Source organism: Equus przewalskii, chromosome 7 (genome assembly GCF_037783145.1).
Source record: "Equus przewalskii isolate Varuska chromosome 7, EquPr2, whole genome shotgun sequence".
In the NCBI taxonomy this organism is placed as follows: domain Eukaryota; kingdom Metazoa; phylum Chordata; class Mammalia; order Perissodactyla; family Equidae; genus Equus; species Equus przewalskii.
Genome location: NC_091837.1, coordinates 17,445,885 through 17,467,920, shown reverse-complemented (window position 1 = coordinate 17,467,920; position 22,036 = coordinate 17,445,885). Strand labels below are relative to the sequence as shown.

Genomic DNA, 22,036 nt, shown 5'->3' with positions numbered 1-22,036 from the left:
AGGATGAGTGCAAGGAGATGCAGGCAGGCAGGAGACAGGGTCCACATCTTTTCAGCTTGGAGGAGCTCAGGCTGGTGAGGGAGCTGTGAATTAAGGTGAAATGGGTTAAGTCCAGCACAGAAACCACAGAGAACTCTGAAGGACTAATACTGAAAACTAGCATTCAGGGAGCACTTACTTTGCACCAAGCAACAGCCTTATCATCCCCATTTTACAGATGAGAAAATGGAGGCACAGAGAGGTTAGCTAAGTTGTCTAAGACCACAGAGCTAGTACGCTGGAGCCTGGAGTCAAATGCAAGCCGTCTGGCTCTCAAACCATGCCCTTAACTGCTTGACTATCCTGCCTCTTGGCCATTATGCATAATTCACTCACTCATTCATTCAATATATGTTTATTGAGTATCTCCCATGTGCCACGCAAGGTGGCAAGGGCAAGGGCTACAGTGACAAACTAGACAGACATGATCTCCCCTCGTGGAGATCACAGTCCAACGGGGGGTGCCAATAATTTAATGAGCTGTTGTAATGAGTGCAATGGGTGCCGTAACATGGGACGTTGGCAGCGTACAGGGGACGGTGGAAGCGCACAGAAGAGACACCTAACCCAGAGCATTTGACCTCTAAGTCAAGACCTGAAGGACAAGTAGGTGTTAACCAGGCAAAGAAAGAAGAGCAGGGTCTTGCAGGGAGCTAGAACAGCTTGTGCAAAGGTCCTGAGGTGAGAGGCATATCATAGCCACCCTTCTGGCCAGTGTAAGAGGAGCTCTGTGCTAAAATATCCATGCAGCATGTTGGAGTTTGGGGGAGAAGAGGCAGGCGAACAGGACGCCACTGTTAAAGATTGTTCCAGAACAGTGCAGGGAGCGACGGCCAGGAACAAAGGGAAGGTGCTATGACTCACGGTCCTCCACACCTCCCCGCCCTGGGCAGACCCAGTCATCCCCAGTGGTTCCCACCTCAGGGCTGGGCACCACCACCCATCCATCTGTGCAAGCCACAGGTGGGAGCCGTCCTGGACCTCCTCCCCTTTCTCCCCTGCCCCTAATCCAGCCCTGACTTCCATGATGTTAGCCTTCTCAGGAGCTCTACACTCCATCCACTCCTCTGTTGGAGCCACCACCATCTCCCCCTGGGATGACGGCAGTCCCCTGAACTTGGCCATTACTGATGACTCCTGGGGTCATTATGCTGCTGCCACGAGTGCAACTTCTAGTCCTATTCCTACTAGTACTACGGCTGCAAGTATTATTACTACAGTACCTCCCTGGGAGCCAGGGCAGGAGCATCTGGAGTCCTGCCTTCATTCCTCATTGGTGCTGTCTATCGTGCTAAGCTCTGAGTTATTTTGCTTATGTCCCCGTGTGAAGACGCATTTGAATGGCCCCTCTTCCTTTGAAGGTCTGGCCGGACATCCTAAAACTTCCTTAGGTTTCTGTCTCCTCCAGCAGACATGCAGGTGACGGAAGTCACATCTGGGCAGGCCTTTGTTGTGACCAATGCCTCTGACTGTGTGGACACCCTGCATCCTTGAGAAAAAAAACATCCTACCTTGCCCATGTGGGAGGCACCCCAGCCATCCTCCCCAAATACTAGGCATTGCTCCTTTCCGAGCTCTCTCAGCCACACACATTAACGCCCTGGAGTCTGAGAGCAGCTGGAATCCCAGAGGGGGGATAACAGACGCAGTGTAGGCCGTGGGGTTGGGCCCAGGGCCCAGGGACAGGGTGGGAGGGATGGGTGGGGAGTGCGGTGAGGCGGGAGGAAGAGGTGTGGGGTGTGGCCGGTGGGTGGGCAGCCGGCAGCTTTCGTTGGCAGGGAGCAGAGGGAGCGAGGCAACAGGCCTAATAAAAGGGGCCACCTGTCGAGGTTCCAGATGTGCGAGGGGTGGTCATGACGAGTCGAGTAATCGGGGCCCGAGCGCGAGCTGTGCCCTCTCCACGCTGGGCTGCGGGAACCGCACACTTGAAACCAGGCATCAGGAGGCCGCTGGCAGGGCTGTTGTACTTGGGCCTTCGATGTTTTAATTAGCCAGCAGTCATATTAGGTGACTCAGGAGGGGACGAGCGGGAGATTAATACGGCAGTCAGAGCCCCTGCACGGGGGATGCAAATGACTTTTCTGAGTGGGGACTGAAGTGCTCACGCTAAAAATGCAGATTAGCGGTACTTGTATGCATTATGCTGGGGACACGGCTGTGGCTATGTGTGTCCTTTTCTGGATTCATGTCCAGGGTGGACTATGGAAGCTTCTCGGGTGGCAGAGACACTGACTCCATCTCAGGGGGTTTGTCAGGTCTGCCTGGGACGCCCACTCCCAAATTTGGAAAGGAGGCTCCGAGCTTGCGGGCATTTCAAGGGCTGTGTCAACACCTCTTGCTTTGGGAGCCTGCAGAGACCCTGAGGAACTAGAAGGAAACGGTCTTGCAGCCCAAGAGGAGACAGCGAGGTGAGGTGGTGTCAACCTGGGGCCCCGTGCCAGGAATTCAGTTTTGTAGGATCCGTGACACCCTGATTCCTTCCCCGCTCTCCTTCCCTCCTTTCCTTCTCTCCTTCAACAAATCCATATTGAGTACCTACTGTGTGCCAGGAACTTGTGTTGCAGGCCCTACAGTGGTCCCCATTCTCATCTCACAACTGGGAGAAGCATCTTGCAGCTGCGAGCTCTAAAGCAGGGCTCTGCAAACTGCGGCCCGCGGGCCAAATCTGGCCCACCGCCCATTTTGATACAGCCCACGAACTAAGAATGGTTTTTCCATTTCTAGCTCATTGAATAAAAAAATCAAAAGAAAAATACTGTTTCGTGACACATGCAAGTTAGACGACGTTCAAATTTCACTGTCCACAAATAAAGTTTTATTGGCACACAGCCACGCTCATTTGTTTCTATACCGTCTATGGCTGCTTTTGAATACAACGGCAGAGCGGGGAGCTGCGATGGAGACCAAGATCACAGGGCCCGCAAAGCCAAAAACATTTCCCATCTTGCCCTTTACAGAAACAGTTTCTGCACTCCTGGCCTAAAGGATCAAATTCCAGTAGCTGAATTCTAAGTTATCTTACTTACGTCTCCATCTGCTTACATGTCGCTGCATTAGAGATCTTTCCAGATCATTCTTTAAAACAGTGCCCGACCCCTGTGCCTCTCTGCTCCTTCACGACCTCTATAATGCTTTCTTTTTATTCATCGCACTTAGCACTGCCAACGATTGTTGGGAGTGTATATGCATTTGCACGTGAATGTATATATCTCTATATCTTACAGATACAGATTTATATGTCACTATAGATATTTAGACCTAGATATAGTTGTCTGCCTACTCCCTGCTCATTTTGCCCCACCTCCAGCCCCTACACCAGTGCCCAGCACATGGTACATATCCAACAAATATCTGAACTTGGCTGTGAATTGAATTTTTTCCCTCCCGAATTCCTATGTTGAAACCCTAACCCCTAATGTGAGTGTATTGGGAGACAGGACCTTTAAGAGGTAATTAAGGTTACATGAGGTCATAAGGGTGGCACCCTAATCTGATAGGATTGGTACCCTTATAAGAAGAGAAAGAGACATCCTTTCTCTCTCTCTCCCTGCACATGCACAGAAGAAAGGCCATGTAAGGAAGCAGCAGGAAGGCGGCCATGTGCAAGCCAGGAAGAGAGGCCTCGCCAGAACCCGACCACACTGGTGCCTTGGTCTCTGACTTCCAACCTCCAGGACTGTGAGAAATGACTTTCTGTTGTTTAAGTTGCCCAGTCTGGTATTTTATTATGGCAGTCTGAGCTGACTAATATAAGGTGTAAATACACTTCAAGATTGTGGACTTCCTCAAATGCTAAGCCAAAAACTTTGGTCTTGATTCAGCAGAGAATGGAGAACCCCTGAAGCGGCCTGACCAAGGGGGTGACCTTATTAAAGCCGAGTTTTAGGAAACGTGGCTGCAAGGGGTGCCATGGAGAGAGGGCGAAGGCTGAGTGACCCCTGAGGGGGCTGCTGTGCCAATGGAGGCAAGAGGGCGTGAGGGTGGAAAATACAGCTGCAGGAGCAGCGAGGCAGGAAGGGAGAGGTTGGAGACTGGGGTGCGGGAAGCAGGACAAGAGCTGGGGGTGTGAGATGATGGAGGGAAAAGGGCAGGGTCAACATCGGCTCAGAGGATTCTGGTCTAAGTGGAGGATGGTGGGCCTGCAGCAGAAGTTGGGAAGTAAGGAGCAGGAGCGATGGGAAGGTGGAGGGACAGAGGGAGGGTTTTAAGGCAGGAAGATGGACACTAGACATCAGAATCTGATCCAGACGCAGAGGCCAAGCACCCTGCCCTGCCCCCAGTCATGGGCTGTGACCGTCAGGAGCCTCACAGCGAAATGGGGACAAGAGCCCATCAGCAGCGAGGGAGGCCCCTGCGAGACAGAGAACATCTCAGGAACAGTTATGGGCTGAACTGAGTCCCTCCCAAACTCATATGCTGGCATCCTAACCCCGAGAACCTCAGAATATGACCTAATTTGGAGTCTTTAACAAGGTAATTAAGTTAAAATGAGGTCATTAGGGTGGCCCGAATCCAATGGGACTGTGTCCTTAGAAAAGGGGAAATTTGGAGACAGACACGCACACAGGGAGAAGGCCGCATGAACATGAAGACAGTCACCTACAGGCCAAGGACAGGGGCCTGGAGCAGAGTCTCCCCCACAGCCCTCAGAAGGAACCAACCCTGCCCACACCTTGATCTCAGGCCTCTGGCCGCCAGCACCGTGACACAACCAATTTCTGTAGTTTCAGCCACCCAGAGTGTGTGTGTTGTTACGACAGCCCTAGGAAGCTAACCCCGGAGGCAAGGCCCAAACCTGTACAAAGCAAGTAGTTTCTCAATCTTTCCTAGTTGGCGCCAGTGACAGCTCCATCACAGGCCTGCAGCAACCTGCCCCGCTTGGCTTGTCCTACAATGAATGCAGCACGCTGGGGCCGAGCTGGGCAGAAGCCCATCCACAGCAGGGGCAGAGACCACACATCATGCCCTTCTGCAACTCCAGGCAGCCCGGCTCCAACCTGTGGGTACCACCTCTTCACGGCAGCAAGTGTAGCCTGGTTACGAGCTGTGGCAGCTCAGGGTCCAGGACCACAAACCAGCAGGTACACACCTATCCATGCAATTAAAAAATTGCTACTTACAAAACATGACCCACTGCGTTTAGTACCTCAAAGTATAATTTCCTTGTAGTGTATTCAAAGCATTATTTCTAGAGTGATTCATTCTTTATAATAACTCCACGGAAACTTGAAATCACTTAGTCTTCCTCTCTCTCTCTGCCCCCGACAAAGGTCCGTGTCCTCCGGTGTGTGGAGGAGGATGAGGGAAGTGGGTGCTCTGGAGTCTGACCCATCGGTTTGGGTCCACGGACGAGGGTCTCTGGAGACTACAGGCCTTTAAGACACATCATCGATGCTTTCTCCAAATCAGTTTATGCTTATAGTTGCCATGAGCTCAAAAGATAACCAGAGGTTACTAGACAACCTTAAACTTGGTTCCATTACCAGACCAGAATGTCTATGTGCACTGTGAATTAATTTTAAAAGAAATCCTGTAATTATCTTGCGGCCCACCCCCATTACATTGCATTATACTGTGTGTGTGCATTTATTAAAAGCATTAACTTGCTAAATGTAAATATTTAAAATGCACAAGAAACTTTATGATTATGTTTTGGCCTTTCTACCTCTTAAAATATCCTGGGACCTTCAGAAAATGGGAGTGGGTTGGGCTCTCCGAGAATCTCTGTTTGGATGGGGTCTTGGCAACGGACATCAATTTGCAAGGAGAGGCGGGAAAAATGACTTCGCCCCAACTTGGCCTATCCGGGAAAGGCATTTGAATACGGTCTGATGAATGAATGGGCATGAAGAGTGGTGTCACCGATTCCAGAACCAGAATGTCATTGTCCCCCTCGGACAAGAGCTGGGACAGCTTGCATTGAATATATTCACTGTTAAAACAAACAGGCAGCAAAATATGTGGAAATTCCAGCCGGGTTAAACCCAAACACCATCAGTTCAGGCCCCGCTTCCTGGCTCCACCCTGGCTCTGAGCCCCTAGGGCAGCGGGACACGGAAGGCTGGTCTCCTGACTAAGTGACCTACAGAGACCCTGGTGGTCACTGAGCAGGCGATGGTTGGGTGGAGGGAAGGGAAACGTTAGCAAGAGTTGGAGTCTGCTGCTGCTGGGGACTGAGGGAGACAGCTCAACCTATATTCCTGGAAAGCATCCTTGTTGAGGGGCCTTTGTCCCCTTTGGGGGCACCCGGGGAACACTGGGTAACTCGCGAAGAGGGGCGACTGAAGATGCTTTTGGGAAAATCCAACGCGGGTGTCTAACTCTAGGCATGAGCCAGATCAAGGCAAAGGATAGCTGGCTCCATGGAGTTGCGGGTGAAGAATGAAGAAGTTTAACGGCATCTTATTCTGGGGACTTGGGGCACCTCCCACAGAGAGAAATTCATCTCAAAACACACGAGGTTTCTCAAGTGTTTAGAGAGAATCTTAGGGGACGGAGTAATTCAACAGGCAAGATGTCAACCTGAGTGGAGCCAAGAGAATCTGCTCAAGCCAGCCTGTGGCTGTGTGGGAAGCGTGCGTGCACGATTCTACGAAACCCCAAATATCACAGCGTCGTAACTGCTGTGGGTGTGTCTATGTCTGTAGCTTGTCTTGGAAGTGGAAGTTTCTGGAAATCGAGGCAAATATTTGATGACGAAAAGATGCCTCGGCGGTGAACTCCTCCAGGGCAGTGATCAGGTTCAGTTTCTTTTCATTTTGAGTAACTTTTAGGAAATGCTATTTTGTGCCTGACCTGGGCTAGCCCATTGCACGTCCACGGGTTCAGTGAACCCTCGTGGTAACCCGTTTTTCAGATGAGGAAACAGGGGCTCTGAGAAGTGAGGGGATCGTCCCCCAATTAACAGCTAACCGGCAACAGAGCTGGGCTTGGAATCCAGGCCCTCCCACCTCCTGCCTGCCCTCCCCGCTGTGCATTCCTAGAGCCTGGCCCCCAGGAGGCATAAACCACAAACGCTCCATTGATGCGAATGAGCGACAGGGATGACGGTGCAGTCAAACGGGGAAAGAGGTGCACTCAGTTGCCAAGACTCAGCGGGTGTCATCTGTAAAATGGGGACAGTGCTTCCTGCATTCTGTGCCTCACATTAGCGATATAATAATTAGTAACATAGCTATGCCTAAATTAGCAATATAATGATTAGCTGAATAACAGCAATAATAATAATCATACACAATTTTGGAGCACTTATTCTGAGCCTGGCTCTATAGAGTTAAGAGTGGGCTCTGGGGGCTCCACGGCCTGGGTCTAAGTCCCATCTCCCCCACTTACTAGTCACGTGACCATCATCAAGCTACTAAAGCCTCTGTGCCTCAGTTTACTCATCTGTAAAATGGGGACAACGATAGCACTTCATTGGGTTGGACTGGGGATTAAATGAGACTGTGGACTGAGTGCTCAGCACCGCATCTGACACTGCTCAACAAACATTTGCTGTTTCTGTTACAGCTGATGCTGGCATTTCCTGCACTCTCTCATTTCATCTCCCCACAACTCCCCGGGCCCATTAGCCCCTGCCGGGAAATGAGGCTCAGCACAGGTGCTAATTAGCTGTCTGATCAAGTTCACCAGTAGGAGGAGGCAGAACCTGGGCTGACCCCGGAGTGAGTGAGGCCAAGAGCGAGAATGGCCACACCCCCACAAGGTGGTCCGGTTATCCCGTTATTATTATTTTTTCACATATTCATGGGAAGTGTGTCAGGGCTGGCTGAGGAGGTTTCCCCGAGGCACGTGGCTTGTCGCTGAGGGGCAGAGCATTTTGCTGGCTTGCCCTCGTTCAGAAGCAGCCAGGCTGGCTCTGCCTGCCCCCTTTTGGTTTCCAGCAAAGCCAGCACCAGCCGGCCAGTTGGGGCGTGTGCTCATGGACAGAGGGGCCCCGGAGACCTTTATTCTCTGAAGAATGGGGACCCACGAGCACGCCCTGCTCGCCTCATAATTTGGAGCTCTCCAGAGAGGCTGGGCTGATGTTGACACTTACCAGGAAGTAGAGAAAAGCTTCTCAACAGATTTTGACATTTTGAAAGCAGCCGACAAGCCCTGAGTCCCCGGGGGTGAGGAACTGCCAGGCTTCTGATGGGGGGTGATTTCAATATGACAGTCGTCTGACTACCTGATCCCCTTTGTCAGCAGGAGGCTGGAGGGAGGGGCAGCGTGCTAAGAGGGGAGAACCCCAAATGGAAATCCCACTTCCTGAGGCCTGAGACCCCCTCTCGCATCAACTAAGGATGGGACGGATGCTTAATTAGTACCTGCAAACAGACGTTCTGCCCTGAAGCAGGGCATGGGTCCACCTCTCGCCCCTTAGGAGGGCAAACCAGGCAGGTAAGGGGAATAGATGCTTAATAAGAAGGGAAGGCGAGAGGGCTTGATTCAAACTCTAAGGTTTTTCAGGGAGAATGTACAAACAGCAGTTTCTCATGTCATTTATCTCAGCTGGCATCCTCTCTTAAAGGGGTTGTTATGTAAACGGCCTTTAGAATGTTGTCAAAACTCAATACCTGTCTCAGGTGGTATTAGCACTAAAGATAAGGATCCTCAGCAAGAAAAAAAAAAGGCAATATTATCAGCCACAGCTGTTCCTTTTACTGTAACACCTTTTCCCACTTTCTTCTGGGCAAACTCCTACGTGATCTTCAAAACCCAGGTCAAATGTCACCTCTTCCGGTAAACCTTTCCTGACACCTGCACTTCCCACAGCATTTTGTGTCCCTCTCTATTTTAGGATTCATTGCACTGTACACATGTCTCCCCACATTCATCCACGAGCATCTCAAGGGCAGGGAGGATGATGTTCGCATATCTTTGCTTCCACCCCAGAGCTACGCACATGGCACGTATTGGGCGAATGCTGGGGGATGGGCAAACTGCTTCATTCTGTCTACCAGCCCAGGCCAGATACAATTGGCAAGGGGATGTTAAAGATGAGCATCACGAAGTCATTCACACGTTGTATCCTAGTGACCAGGGACTTGGGTCTCACTGGTCCCACCCATGGCTGACCCAGACTACTGGCAAGAGAAATGACTGCTAGATACAGATTAACATCTCAGCCTTCTGAGACTGATTCAGGAGAAGCTGCCTCTATGGCCGATTTTCCTGGAATTTGGACAAACGAGAGCATCAGGGAGGATGGGCCAGACCTCACTATTTCTTCAGGGAGCTGACAGTCTTCTGAGTCAGGAAGTTCTTTCACATGTCTAGCCTGCATCCGCCCTGCTTCACTTGGGCTCTGTCGCCTTTTGTCCGGTCCTTGGGAAAAATGCAGACCTTTTCCCTCCTACGTGTCCTCCTGAGTCAGGGAAGCAGGTGGTGGCTGGGTCTCTCTTTGTGTTAGTAACAATGCTGACCCCCAACAGATGCCTGAAAAAGCAGCCAACGTGGGTTACAAGTGGGAGGAGGGAAGCAATTCCAGGAGCTCCAGGTAAAGTGCCTTCGAGCAGCAGAGGAGAAGCTGGGCCTAGGAGCCGGTCTTCGGGCCAGAAAGAAGAACACTGCATTTTCTATCAATTTGCTCAGCCTGGAACATTTCTGAGCCCTGTGGTCTGGAGACATCCAGCAGGAGGTAAGAGGGCCATCTCCGCGACAACTGAGGCCCTGCGGTTCCGCCTCCTGGCAGCTCTGCATCTGAGAGGCATCTGGAAAACTGAGTCTCAGACAGCAGAGCCAGGAGGATCTCGCGGGCCAGTGGTTCCGAACCTGTTCTTGGGTCATGGAGCGCACTGAGGGTTTGACGATGACAAAGGAGGGACGTAATCCCCAGGCGCTGCTGGTCTCCATGCTGTGCTGCCAGGAGCTCCCAAGTCTAAAGACGTTTGGCAGGTGACCTCAGGAAGACTCAGTCTCCCCAGGGACACGGAATTCTGAGGCCATGGAATTGCCGTGTTAGAGGGGGCCCTGGGGCAAGTGCCCAGCGCCACTCCCTGATTGCTAGAGACTGAATGTGTGTCCCCAAAATTCATATGTTGAAACCTAACCCCCAATGTGATGGTCTTGGGGGAGGGGCATTGGGGAGGTGACCGGGTCCTGAGAGCAGAACCCTCATGAATAGGATTAGTGCCCTTATACGAAGAGACCCCAGAGAGCTCCCTCGCCCCTTCTGCCACGTGAGGACAAGGAGAGAAGATGCCTCCCATGAACCAAGAAGCGGGCCCTCACCAGACACCAAACCTGCCGGCGCCTTGATCTTGGACTTCTAACCTCAGAACAGTGAGAAATAAACTTGTGTTGTTTATAAGCCCCCCAGTCCACAATGTTCTGTCACAGCAGCCTGCCCGGACTGAGACGTGGTCACTTCATCACGATGCCCTGCAAAGAAGGCCCGTGGTCCTACTACTCACGCCTGCCCTGTTCCCGACACCCACCCAGACTCCTCAGGCTTGAAGTTCAAGGTCATGTTTCTCAGGCTGTCACTGTCTAACCGAGGTGGACGGCAGGAGAGGAAATGGCCATAATTCTGCCATTGCTCAGATTTAAGCAATGACTTTAAGGGTCTTTTTAGTGGGGTCTAGGCTTCCTCAGCTGCTTCCCTATAACCCGGATCTCAGAGGCTGTTGGGGACCACCAATTATAAACTCTGATACCGAGAGGGGACAGGCAGGTAAGGGAAATTAGTAAAGTGCGTGTGTGAGGGAGTAATTTCAAGATAGAACATGAGGTTGCCTATTAAACACAAAAGACTATTCTTCATTTTCATAAAACAAATCTTTCTCATCTTTCCGGAAACATATGAACCTCTTGTTCTGTCTCTTCTTATCCCTTATCATAAAGATATGGGTACAAAAGATCTAACTTTCATCCTATTATAAGAGAATCAACAGCACTAACGTTATAACAAATGACAACAGACACTGGCCTTAATGACAGGGAGACAACAGGGAGTGGTGGGGATTGTGGCAAACTGCAGAGCCCATGCTGTGTCTAGAGGGGGCAGCTGCTACTCAGTCCAGGCGGATTATTGCCCCATAAGAACATAAGCTCAATGCGGTCAGATCACCCACATTTTTAAGAGAAGCTGTAAATATGATATTTAAATAAAATTTTGAAACATCGGCAATAAATTCCAAGTGTAAACATCAATTGTCTCTTAGGGCAATACAGTGCAAACCTAACAAATCATGTCTACAGCCTGTATCTGGCCTGAGGCTGCCTCTTTCTGTTCTTTGTCTTGGGAGGGTTTGAATGATGGCAACACCGTTTTATTTTCAATTAAGAAAGAAAATATAAAGAAAAATTCTAACATTGTTCGTTTAATCATTAATGGATAATAGTCCTCTCACGCTCACAGCGTGGCCATGATTTTTGAGGACAGCATCATAGAAACCTACATTGTGCTCATCCTCCAGACACTCCCAGATGCCACTGCAAGAGGGAGAGTAATGGGCCAGCAGGAGCATGAATCTGACTACTGCAGAATCCCTCAGGTCCTTATCTTCCTGGCCAGCCACAGCAGCTGAGAAAGCCATCCCCACTGAGAGACTGGAATGGCCCATCCTCCCCGTGAAGCTATGTAGAGAGGCTCCAAGCCATCGCTCAGTTGGGATGGGGATGGAAGGTGATGATGGCAACCCCGCCTGTGCCATCCAGGGCTTGGGGCAGGTGGAGGGAAGGAAGGAGGCGACCTGGGCCATCTCCCCATTCTGACCTCCTGCTGGTCGGTCCATCGGGACCCACTGCAATGCAGAGGCGGGGCGGGAAATCCACATGCTTCACTAGGGATGCTCTGGCTTGGTCCCACAGCCGCCTGGGCAGGTGAGAAAAAAGTGCCACTGATCTCTAGCCAAATCCCGACTCTCAGGAAACCATGTTGACTCAGCCGTCAAAACACATCTCAGCAAATTGGCAAAGACTAAAAAGTTTGATAACACAGCAAGTTGGTGAGGCTGTGCAGAAACACTCTTCTGCTTGGCTGGTAGGACGGGTACAACCTCTATGGTGAGCAATTTGGCAATTTCTGCCCAAATCACAACATACATGACCTCTGACCCAATAATTCCACTTCTAGGAATTTATTCTATTGATAAGCCTGCCCATATGCCAAATGAGGTAGTTATACAATGTCACTCATCACAGCCATGTCATAGCAAAATATTGGCAATGATCTAAATGTCCATCATGGAGGTGTGGCTCAACAAATTATGGCAGAACCAAACAAGGGAATGCTATGCAGCTGTGAAAAAGAACCAGGACTCTCTTTATCTACTAATTGGGACTAATCACCAAGATATGTTGATAACTAAAAAAGCAAGGTACAAAATGATATGTATAATGTGCTCTCATTTGTGTAAAAAATATATCAAAATAATGTTTGTGTCTGTCTATGCATAAAATGTTACTAAAAGGACCACAAAAATGATGAATATTGCTTACGTCTGTGGAGGGAAACTGTGTGTCTGGGTTTAGGGGAGAGAGAAAAGCTTTTCACCATGCATCTTTTATATCTTTTAAATTTGGAACCATGTGAATGCCTTTCATGGTAGAAACAATTAAAATTTGAAAAATGGCAAGCTCACAAAGAAAACAAAACAAAGCAAAAGCCAAAATCCATATTCCAGGATAAGCACTCCTGGCCCCAGCCTCCCGAGGGCTCCAGCCATGGTGGTGGATTCCAGTCCAGCATGTTTTGGGGTTTGGCTCCCCTCACCGCATCTTCACACCCGAGAGGGTTCAGGGAGCCGTGGAGTATGGGTGCCAGGCTGGCACCACCCGCTTACCTGCTCCTTCTCTGAATATGGGTTGTTGAGGACGACGGGCACATTGCCCTTCCCCCACAGGTCGTTGAAGACTCGGTCGTTCTCCACGCCGAGGGGCAGTGGTTTGTGTGACTTGCCATCCAGGTCTCTGCAAAGCAAGTCAGGGGAGGTGAGGAAGGTGTGATGTCAGGAGGACCGGCTGGTGGCCCTGGTCTGGAAGTCCTGAGTCAGCACAGAACCTCCACGGTTCACCCACAGCACCGTATGTGGAGCCAGCGTGCCTTGGGCGCCCAGCCTGACGCTGCGTAGGGTCACCAGCGACGGGTGGAAGCAGCCCTGTTGTCAGGCGTGAACATGAGCTCCTCAAGTCGGCACCGATGGCTGACACACACCCGTCTTTGTGAAAATCATCTCAGAAGGGCTGTGATGTGGATTTTGTTCCCCTCCCCCATTTCATAGATCTAGAAACACAGGAGGCCCATCTCCTAGCAGAACCCCAGGACAACTTAATGCCCACAAGATTTAATGGTGGAAAATGTAGGAGGCGGGAGGGGTGGGGAAGGAAACCAGTCCTGGGGGCCAGGGTGGTAAGTCATTCCATCGCTGAGACACTGATAATAAGACTGAGGATACCAGCCAGGATAAACAGGAATGAGTCTGCAAATAAGGGGAACAGAGCAAGAAAAATACTGCTACTATTAATAGTGATAGCTAGCGTTTATTCAGCACTTACTATACGTCAAGCACTTTACGTAAGTTTTAGTTAATTTAATCCTTGTGACAACCCTATGAGGTAGGTATGAATATTAATCACGATTCTACAGATGGAGTGAGTGAGACAGAAGCTAAGTTGCCCAAGGTCACAGTATTCCAGCCTACTCTTCACCCATTCTGAAGTGGAGGCTCTCGTTATTGTCATCACTTATCATCATCATTATCATTATCATCGCCCCACCATCGCTGCCACCACCAGCATCATCGTCGCTACCGTCACCATCACCACCATCACCACCGCCACTGCCATCATTCTTAAAATCATCACCATCACTATCATAATCATCATCATCCGACATCTCCTCCTTATCAGCATAGCCATCACCACCACAGACACACGACCATCATCACCAGTGTTAGCATCATCCTCATTATCACCATTGCCATTGCCGTAATCAACCTCATCCTCCTCCTCATCACCTTCATCCCATCATAATCTTGATTACCAGCACCATCATTACCAGCATCGCCCCCCCTCCTCTATTATCACCATCATCATCCTCACAATCTCCACCAGATGAAGAAACAGAAGCTCAGAGAGGTTAAGTCACCAGCCTAAGCGACACTGCTAGTGATGGTTGAGTTGGGATTCAAAACCAAGCTTATTTCTGATTCTAGAGGCTGCCTTCTTAACCGTGAAGCTTTCCTGGCTGCCCGCTTGTGACCTCTAATAGGTTCGGAGGAGGCTGTCTCAGCCAGGTTCCACACACTGGCCATCCTCTGCGACGGACAGAAGTCACGGCTGAGATGGGACTGACTTCGCATTAAAATCCACATCTCCCGGCCAGCCCCGCCTCACCTCGGTTCCTCCACCCTCTGAGCTCTACCCTCTGCTTCCTGACAACCTGCCTCTTTGTAACCCTCGCATCCAGTTTTACTCTGACTACGGCATCTGTCTGTTCTCCAGCCTTGGGCAATGTGGCTGCTCTGTGGCTCATCTCGGTTTTGGTCCCAGGTGTCAAGGCTGGCCCTCGTCTAGCCCTTTGTTCTATGTTCTCAGCTTTGAGGACGCCCTGTCTTGGCTCCATAATTTCCACCAACCCCTGATCCGGTGCTGATGGTCATTTGGGATGAATTAGAAGCCAGAGCCCAGGGGAGTGCATAGTCCCGAGCGGCCCCTCCGGCTGCTCACTTGGGGGCTGCCAGACCCCTCTCTTTGCTGTATTTCACAAAGTCCTGGCGGCCCACATCTAAGCCACTTCCGCTCTTCTGCTTGGAGAGGTCAGCAATTGTCAGACGGAACATTCTGTTTTACCCTCTTTAAAATGTCACCAAAACACACTGGGAGTCGTTCTTGATTACAGATATTTTCCAAGTCAATGGTTTACCTAGGTGGTGATAAACAGACGAATTGTCTGTGAAGAGGGCTGCTCTAAATGTCACTCAGCTCCCTCTCAGCTCCGAAACTCCTGATTCTAGGATCTCACGTGGCCACAAATGGGGATTTGGCAGAGGAGGGAAGAGGTGGATACTGTTCGAACATCTGTAATGTACCAGGCACTTGCACAGAAGTTATTTCATTTAACCTCAATGGACATGCATAGTCCTATTTTACAGACACAAAAACTGAGCCCAGAGAAGTTACGTAAGTTTCCCGGGGCCGTGCAGTAAGCGCACAGCAGAGCTGGAATTCGAAACTGGGTCTGATGGCTGCTGGGCCCAGATCCTTCCTTTTTTTAAACAGTGACAGGAAAACCTATTCACGTTAAGCCAGAGGCTAAGGAGCAAGTTATCCAACATCTTTTGCTGAATGAGGCCAGTTTACAAAATAGCCAGGGTACAATTACCCAGGCAATTCTGAAACGGCTCACTTGGCTCATCCTGTGTGAATCTGCAGGCAGAGCTGCTGTCACTGTCATCCTTGTTTTTTTTTTTAAGTCTTTAACGCCTTTGTTTAAATAATGCATTTGAAGTGTTTTGTCAACACGAACTTATTTAAGAGTCCTGTGTCTTGAGCAGGGGAAGAATATTTTTAATATGGGACCATGGGGAACATCCGGGTTGAGCTATTTTGCTTTTATTTATCCAGGAGCAAAACCAGGAGATTTAGGTAGATTCCCCACCCTGCGTCTGGCAGCGATAACCGAGGTCTGAGGGAAATATCTGGCTCATTGCTAGAATTTGCTCACCCGGGAAGCCAGCTGCTGGACGGGTTCTTGTGGGCAGTGTGGCACTGGACGGTGGATGGGGTGGAATCCGGTTCAACTTTTGACTTTGCTGGTTACAAGCTGTGCAACTTTGGATATTTTGGACACTTAGGCTTTCCAATTCTTAGTTTATTCATCTCTAAAATAGGGTTAAAAATAATACCCAGTGCAGGGAGTTGCTGCAATGGTTAAATGATCTAAAGCTTACCGCACTACCATGTGGCACCTGCTGTCGCTCGTACTATTCATTTGCTTATGGGCTGATCGGACAGAAACAGAAAGGAAGATGCTGGTTCTGTAGGAAACAGCCAAGATTTCTCTAAGCCAGCGTGCTCTGGGAGAATCTCCCGCAACGATCGAGACATTCTACATCTGCGCTGTCCAGCATTCCAGCCACTAGGCACGTGTGGCAACAGAGTGCTTGCACTTGGCTACTGTCGGTGAGGGACTGAATGTTTAATTGTATTTAACTGCAATCAAATTTAAGTAGCCATATGTGGCCAGTGGCGACAGTATTGGACAGAGCAGCTGGAAGCCTTAATGTCTCTGAGGACTGGGAAATCAAGGGACACACGGCTTCCAGCTGAGAGAGGGGTGTCTTCCCTGGGGTGAGGGGGTCCCAGGCAGGGATGTCTGTACTCAGACCCTTTCTGAGCTGTCATGTCTTGTTCACAGAGCCCAGGAATTCGAGAATTCTCTGCTTCCCTTCTAGATTCTCATCTCTCACCATTCTCAGCCTTGACCTCCACTCTCCACTGTTCCCGGGAGCACACTGTGTCCACTCTGACATGTACACTTGCCCTCCCAGGATGCCCTTTCATCTTCCCTCTGCCGAGAGCTGACTCCTACTCACCCTTCAAGGCCCACCTCTCCTGGGGGTTAAATAAGGTCATGCACGTAAAATGCCTAGTACACAGTCGGCACTTACTAAACAAGAGCTATGTTTATCTTCATTGACAACTAAGGAAACTGAAGCTCAGAGAGATTAGGTCATTTGTCGAAGGTCACGCTGCCAGCGAGCAGTGGAGAAAGCTTGAGTCAGTCGTCTCCTTCTTGCTATTCTCCTAGCTGAGAATCACCGAGAACAGGGCTTTTAGGGGTGGGGGAGTGGCTTGATGGGACCTTATGCTTGTAAAAAACCTCAAATTCAGATATTGGGTATTCCCTCCAAAGGCAGTAGAGCTGCTGAATGTATTTATCTGTTAAATGCAATTTTGGTAACTCTGATGCATCATTTCCTCCCTTAAATAAATATACTGGGAGCCCCTAGATGGAGGCGGATGGGCCTGTCTTGACGTCTCAGAAGCCTGGACAGTGGCTCTCCAGTGCTCAGGGGTCCTGGTCCCGCCCAGCTGCCCAGAGTGGTCTCGGTTTAGATCAGGGTTTCTCAATCTGGAACTATTGATATTTTGGGCCAGATAATTCTTTGCTGTGGGGGGCTGTGCTGTGCATTGTAGGATGTTTAGCAGCCTCCCTGGTCTATACCCATGAGATGCCACTAACTGCCCCAGTGCCCTTGACAGTTGCGACAACCAAAAACATCTCCAGACATCACCCAGTGTCCCTTTGGGGAGGAAGCAACATGTACTCTTCCCTATTGAGAAGCACTGGCTTAGATGCAGCTGAGGACGCCAATCTCAAGCTTCCCACTGCCTCCCATCCTTGCTCTACGCCCACCCAAGGGCTCGCCAGCATTTATTTACTAGTCCCTTATTCCCAGGCCTCACTCAGCGGCTCCCACCTCCTCTCAGGCATCCTCATCCCTCTGGAAAGGCCATCCTCCCATGACCTTGGCAGTCTGGGTGGACCAGTGTCTCCAGAGCCATCATGTGGTCACGTTTGGTGGTTCTCAAACTTCGTCAGAATCAACCAAGGGGCTTGGAAAACTGCCAGAGCCCGCCCCCTGGCGAGTCTGAAGAAGGGGGTGTAGGTGGGAACCCCGGAATCTGCATTGGCAAAAGCACCCCACAGGGGGCATGGACACCCCTGAAGCCCCACCTCCCTGGAAGAGCTCTGCCCGACTCTAGCAGTGAAGAGCACGACTCCCTCCTGGCTAGAAACGTCACCGCCCCCCAGCTCTCCTGCTCCCCTCCGCTTTCCTCCTATAAGACCAGCTTGCACCTGGTGAGCGTTTTCTACGCCTCTGGCAAGGACTCAGCTAAAGCCCTTTTTCTTCCACTTCGCTAGCTGGATGATCGTACTCAAGCCAAGAGTCGGTCTAGCATCTCTAAACCTTCTGAGAACCTTTGCCAGATCCTTTCAACTGAGGTTTGGTGGGAGCCAGGGCCCCCTGACCTCTCACAAAGCGGGGACGGGGTCCTGGGCCCGACTCCATAGGAAGTTTGCATGGTGTTAGTCGGCCCAGCGCTGACCACTAACCAACCCCGAGGACCCAGGACGGGAAGCAGGTGGGCCAGGCCTGCAGACGGGGCCTGCCTGCTCAACCAGGCGACGACGAGGCTGCTGAGGAGCAGCTGGTCCTGGCAGGAAGCCTGCCTGCGTCTCTCAGCACACTCCCCTTCTCACCCTCCCTGCGCCAACAGCCTTTGGTTTCTGCCTCCACCTGGCCGTGGATGCTGGGAGCGGAGTTAAAGCAGGAAGACTGGGGTCTCTGCAAAGCTTTTCTCCTAGATTTCATCATCCTGGTGTAGGGGAGATCTCGATAGAGAAAAGGAGATCTCGATAGAGGGCCTCTGGGCTCAGGAACAACCATGGTTCTCATTCCTCATGTCACACAAGCCTGGCAGAATCCTCAAACTCGCGTCTACAGGGTCCGGGCTGGGCCGATCAGGCTGAATTTGGATGCTGGGGAACTGGAGAGCCCAGGACAGCCCCTGTCCAGGTCCCGGGGCTGGTTGTCTGACCAGGATGTGGACTTTGTGCTAACAGCTCTTCTAATATATATATATTTTTTCTGAGAGGCTGGAAACCAGTTTTAATGTGAAATCTCTTGATTTCTCTATTTTGCCACAAATTCACTTTTCCAGAAAACCCTGCAGGCCAAATAAAAGTCATGGGAGAATGGGGTGTGACCTTCAACCTCCAGTTTGTGACCTCTGACCTAAAGGGATGTTGGAGCTCCTCCTCCTGGACTGATGGAGAGGGCGCATGGAGCGGTAAACCTTCTGGGTGCGGCTCGACAGGGGGTGAGCTGGTCAGCTGCTCGCCTGCAATGAGCACTGACCACCACTGACCTCGGGAGGAACCTGAATGGTAGTTCTGGAAGGAATCTTGGGGCTCCTCTGGTCCACATACCATTTTTACAGATGGGGAGACTAAGACCCAGAGAGGGCAAGGGGTTTCCCTAAAAGACATAGGCAAAGGGTCACTAAACCCAGTCCAGAGAGACCTCATGGTGACGGCAACGGGGACAGCTATGGATCAGCGGCAGGGCCTGGCCACAGCACTGCTCAATGGGGCTTGCCGGATGAGCGTGCGAGGCTGAATAATGGCTCCAAAGAGACCAGGTCCAAGTCCCTGGAGCCCACATATGTCCCCATGGAAGAAGGGGCTTCGCAGGTGCGATTCAGTCAAGGGTCTTGAAAATGGGGAGATTATTCTGGATTATCTGGATGGGCCTAAATACCATCAAAGTGTCCTTATAAGAAGGAAGCTGATGGAGATTCGACTACAGAAGAGGAAGGGCACTGATGACTGAAGCAAGACACACACTGCTGGCTTTAAGATCGAGGAGGGGACACAAGCCAAGGAAGGCAAGGAATTCAGTTCCAGAAGGTGGAGCAGGCAAGGAAACGGATTCTGCTGTAGAGCCTCCCGAAGGAACGCAGCCCTGTGGACACTTTGACCTGATTTTAGCACCGTGAGACCCACTCCAGACTTAAGACCTCCAGAACTATAAGAGGATAAATATGTGTCATTTAAGCCACCACGTTTGTGGGCTTTTGTTATAGCAGCCATGGGAAATTGATACAGTGAGTAGGTGGGGACAGGGACAGGATGGCATGGTGGCAGGAGGGTTGGTGGTCCCTGCCCCTCTGTCTGATCTCATGGCCTGCCACACTCACCTACTCGTACTCAAGCCCCAAGGCCTCCTTTCAGTTCCTTGAATGCCCCAACCTCAGGGCCTTTGCTCCTGCTGTGCCCTCTGTCAGCAACGCCCTTCCCTAGATGGCACATGGTTCGCACCTTCTGGCCTCAGTGTAAATGTCGCCTCTTCAGAGAGGCCTTCTCTGACCCTTCAATCTAATGTTCTACCCAAACTCAGGCTGTGTTCCTTCAAATCACTGTTTTATTTCCTTCCTAGCACGCAACACAATCTAAAACAATTGCATATGTCCAGTTGTTTATTATTCATTTCTAGTCTATGATCTGACTCCGAACGGCAGAGCTTCGTCAACAGATCCCCAGTTCTGAGGACGATATCTGGGGCGGAAGAGATGCTCAATAAATATCTGTTGAATGAAAGATGGTGAGAAACAGCCTGGTTACGCGCCATTTGGGGTGGGTGGGTTTATTCCATAGCTCTTCCCAGAAGGAGGGGCTGGGTGCCACTTGACAAGATGGCAGGGACACAGATGGAAAGAGGGTGTGATGGGAGAGTCACGACTACAAATAGGACCTCTCTGCTCCACCCAGGAAAGGACGGCCGGGGAGCCACACACATCCCGACGGTCGAGGTGAGAGGGCAGAGCTGCAGTGAGATCTGCTATGACGGCACCGTCAGTGAGTCAATTCCTTGGTGGGAAACTCCCAGCAGAGTCGTTCAAGGCTCTGAGGCGCGCCAAGCACGGCCAGGGGGAGATCGGCCACCACAGACAGTCCTGGAAGCCACGCTGTCATTGGCCGCGCTGAGTCGGTTCTCCAGGGGGGCTGTCTTTCATAGACAGCACCTTGGGGCCTCAGTTTCCCTTTCAGACTGAGAAAATATTCTGAAGTCTTCAGAAACTGGATGGCGAGTGGCCAAAAGTGCAATCTACAAAGTCAGGAGAGGTCAAGAGCACAGGCCTGCGGTCAAGTCCTGGCTTTGTCACTTGCTAGCTGTGTGACCTGAGACAAGTGACCACTCCTCTCTGAGCCTTAGTTTCTTTCTCAGGAAAATGGAGTGCTATGAGGAGCAGATGAAGTACTTGATGTAAAGACCTTAGCCTGGGGCCAGGCCCACCTGGAGTACTCAGTAGAGGTTACCCAGCAGAATGATTTTAAAACTTGGGCTTGTCACAGAAGGCCTCTTCCCCCCAACTAAGCTGATTCTCTAGGGTCAAAATTGACTTCTGTTCCTCCAGCCACATTCTCTTATCTGGTTTCTCTTTAATTTTAGACACTCCTAGTGAGATTTCTAGGTAGAACCAGGACCAGCACCCTGTGGCCAGTGCTGTGTGACCCTGGGCAAGTTGCTTCACCTCTCTGAGCTTCAGTTCCCTCATCTATAAAAGGGGGCTGAAACCACACATTCTACTTAGAGAGCCGAATTCATGCAAGCTCTGAGGAGGTGACTGTGCTGAAGGTAATCTAAGAAACCGAGTGCCCTGCAGTGGAGAAGTTATCAGAGCGCAGGGCGAGGTGGGCCGGCTGGTCCAGATGGATGCTTGGACCAGGGACCTTGGCCTCTTTAAAACCCTCCTTCAGGGCAGCAAGCTGAGCAACCTGGATATCTTCTGACATGCAGCCGTTTAAAGGGACCGCTCCCAAATGCAGCAGGCCCAGGAAGTTCCTGGATTTCTCTTCCTTACGCATCCTCATTCTGCCACCACCTGCCAGGGCCACCACCCCCCGGGAGGAAGGGATGAGCCTGTGTCTAGAATAAACATCACTTCTCCCCCACCTCAGGGCCAGCATCCCCGAACTACAGGACCAGGGATGCCTCAGGAGAGAAAGGGGCAAGACAGAGCCGGAGAGTAAGTCTGTGTCCACGAGGAGAGGACGATGGAAGGAAGCACATGCGGCCAAGAGAATGGGAGAGTGGGGGGCATTACTGAGGACCAGCGATGGCTGCAGCCTCGGCTCGGGCCCCAGAAGGTGGGCGTGACCTGGATGTGGGGCTCCCGGCCTGGAGGGCAGCTGGCCTCATGGTCACCTGTCCATCCAGCATCCAGGATGCCAGTTCTGACCCCCACCCCAAAATGCAGCCCGGATGGAGTGGCCCCTGGGAAGATGAGTCATTTCCAGGCAGCCTCGTGTTCCAAGGGGCTTGCACCCTCCCAGGCCTGCCAACTCCGAGAGTGACCCCAAAGAATCCTCTGTCTCCAGGCTTCCATTTCCTGACTTGGGACGCTGATTCTCAATGAGGCACTTATTTCAGCCGCTAGGAGGCAGTGTGGCAATTTGTGAGTGCACGTTGGGTTGTTACGATGATGGTGAGAAGGCTCC

At 51.0% G+C, this 22,036-nt stretch overlaps 1 protein-coding gene across 6 annotated transcripts in view; it reads right to left on the bottom strand.

Moving 5' to 3' along the window:
• Positions 1-22,036, bottom strand: part of NOS1 (nitric oxide synthase 1) — a 175,289-nt gene that overhangs the window by 56,512 nt on the left and 96,741 nt on the right. For all 6 annotated transcript variants that reach the window (XM_070627130.1, XM_070627128.1, XM_070627131.1 and 3 more), the window contains exon 3: positions 12,810-12,936. In XM_070627130.1, the coding sequence (XP_070483231.1) occupies positions 12,810-12,936 (127 nt within the window). The remainder of the gene's footprint in view (positions 1-12,809; positions 12,937-22,036) is intronic.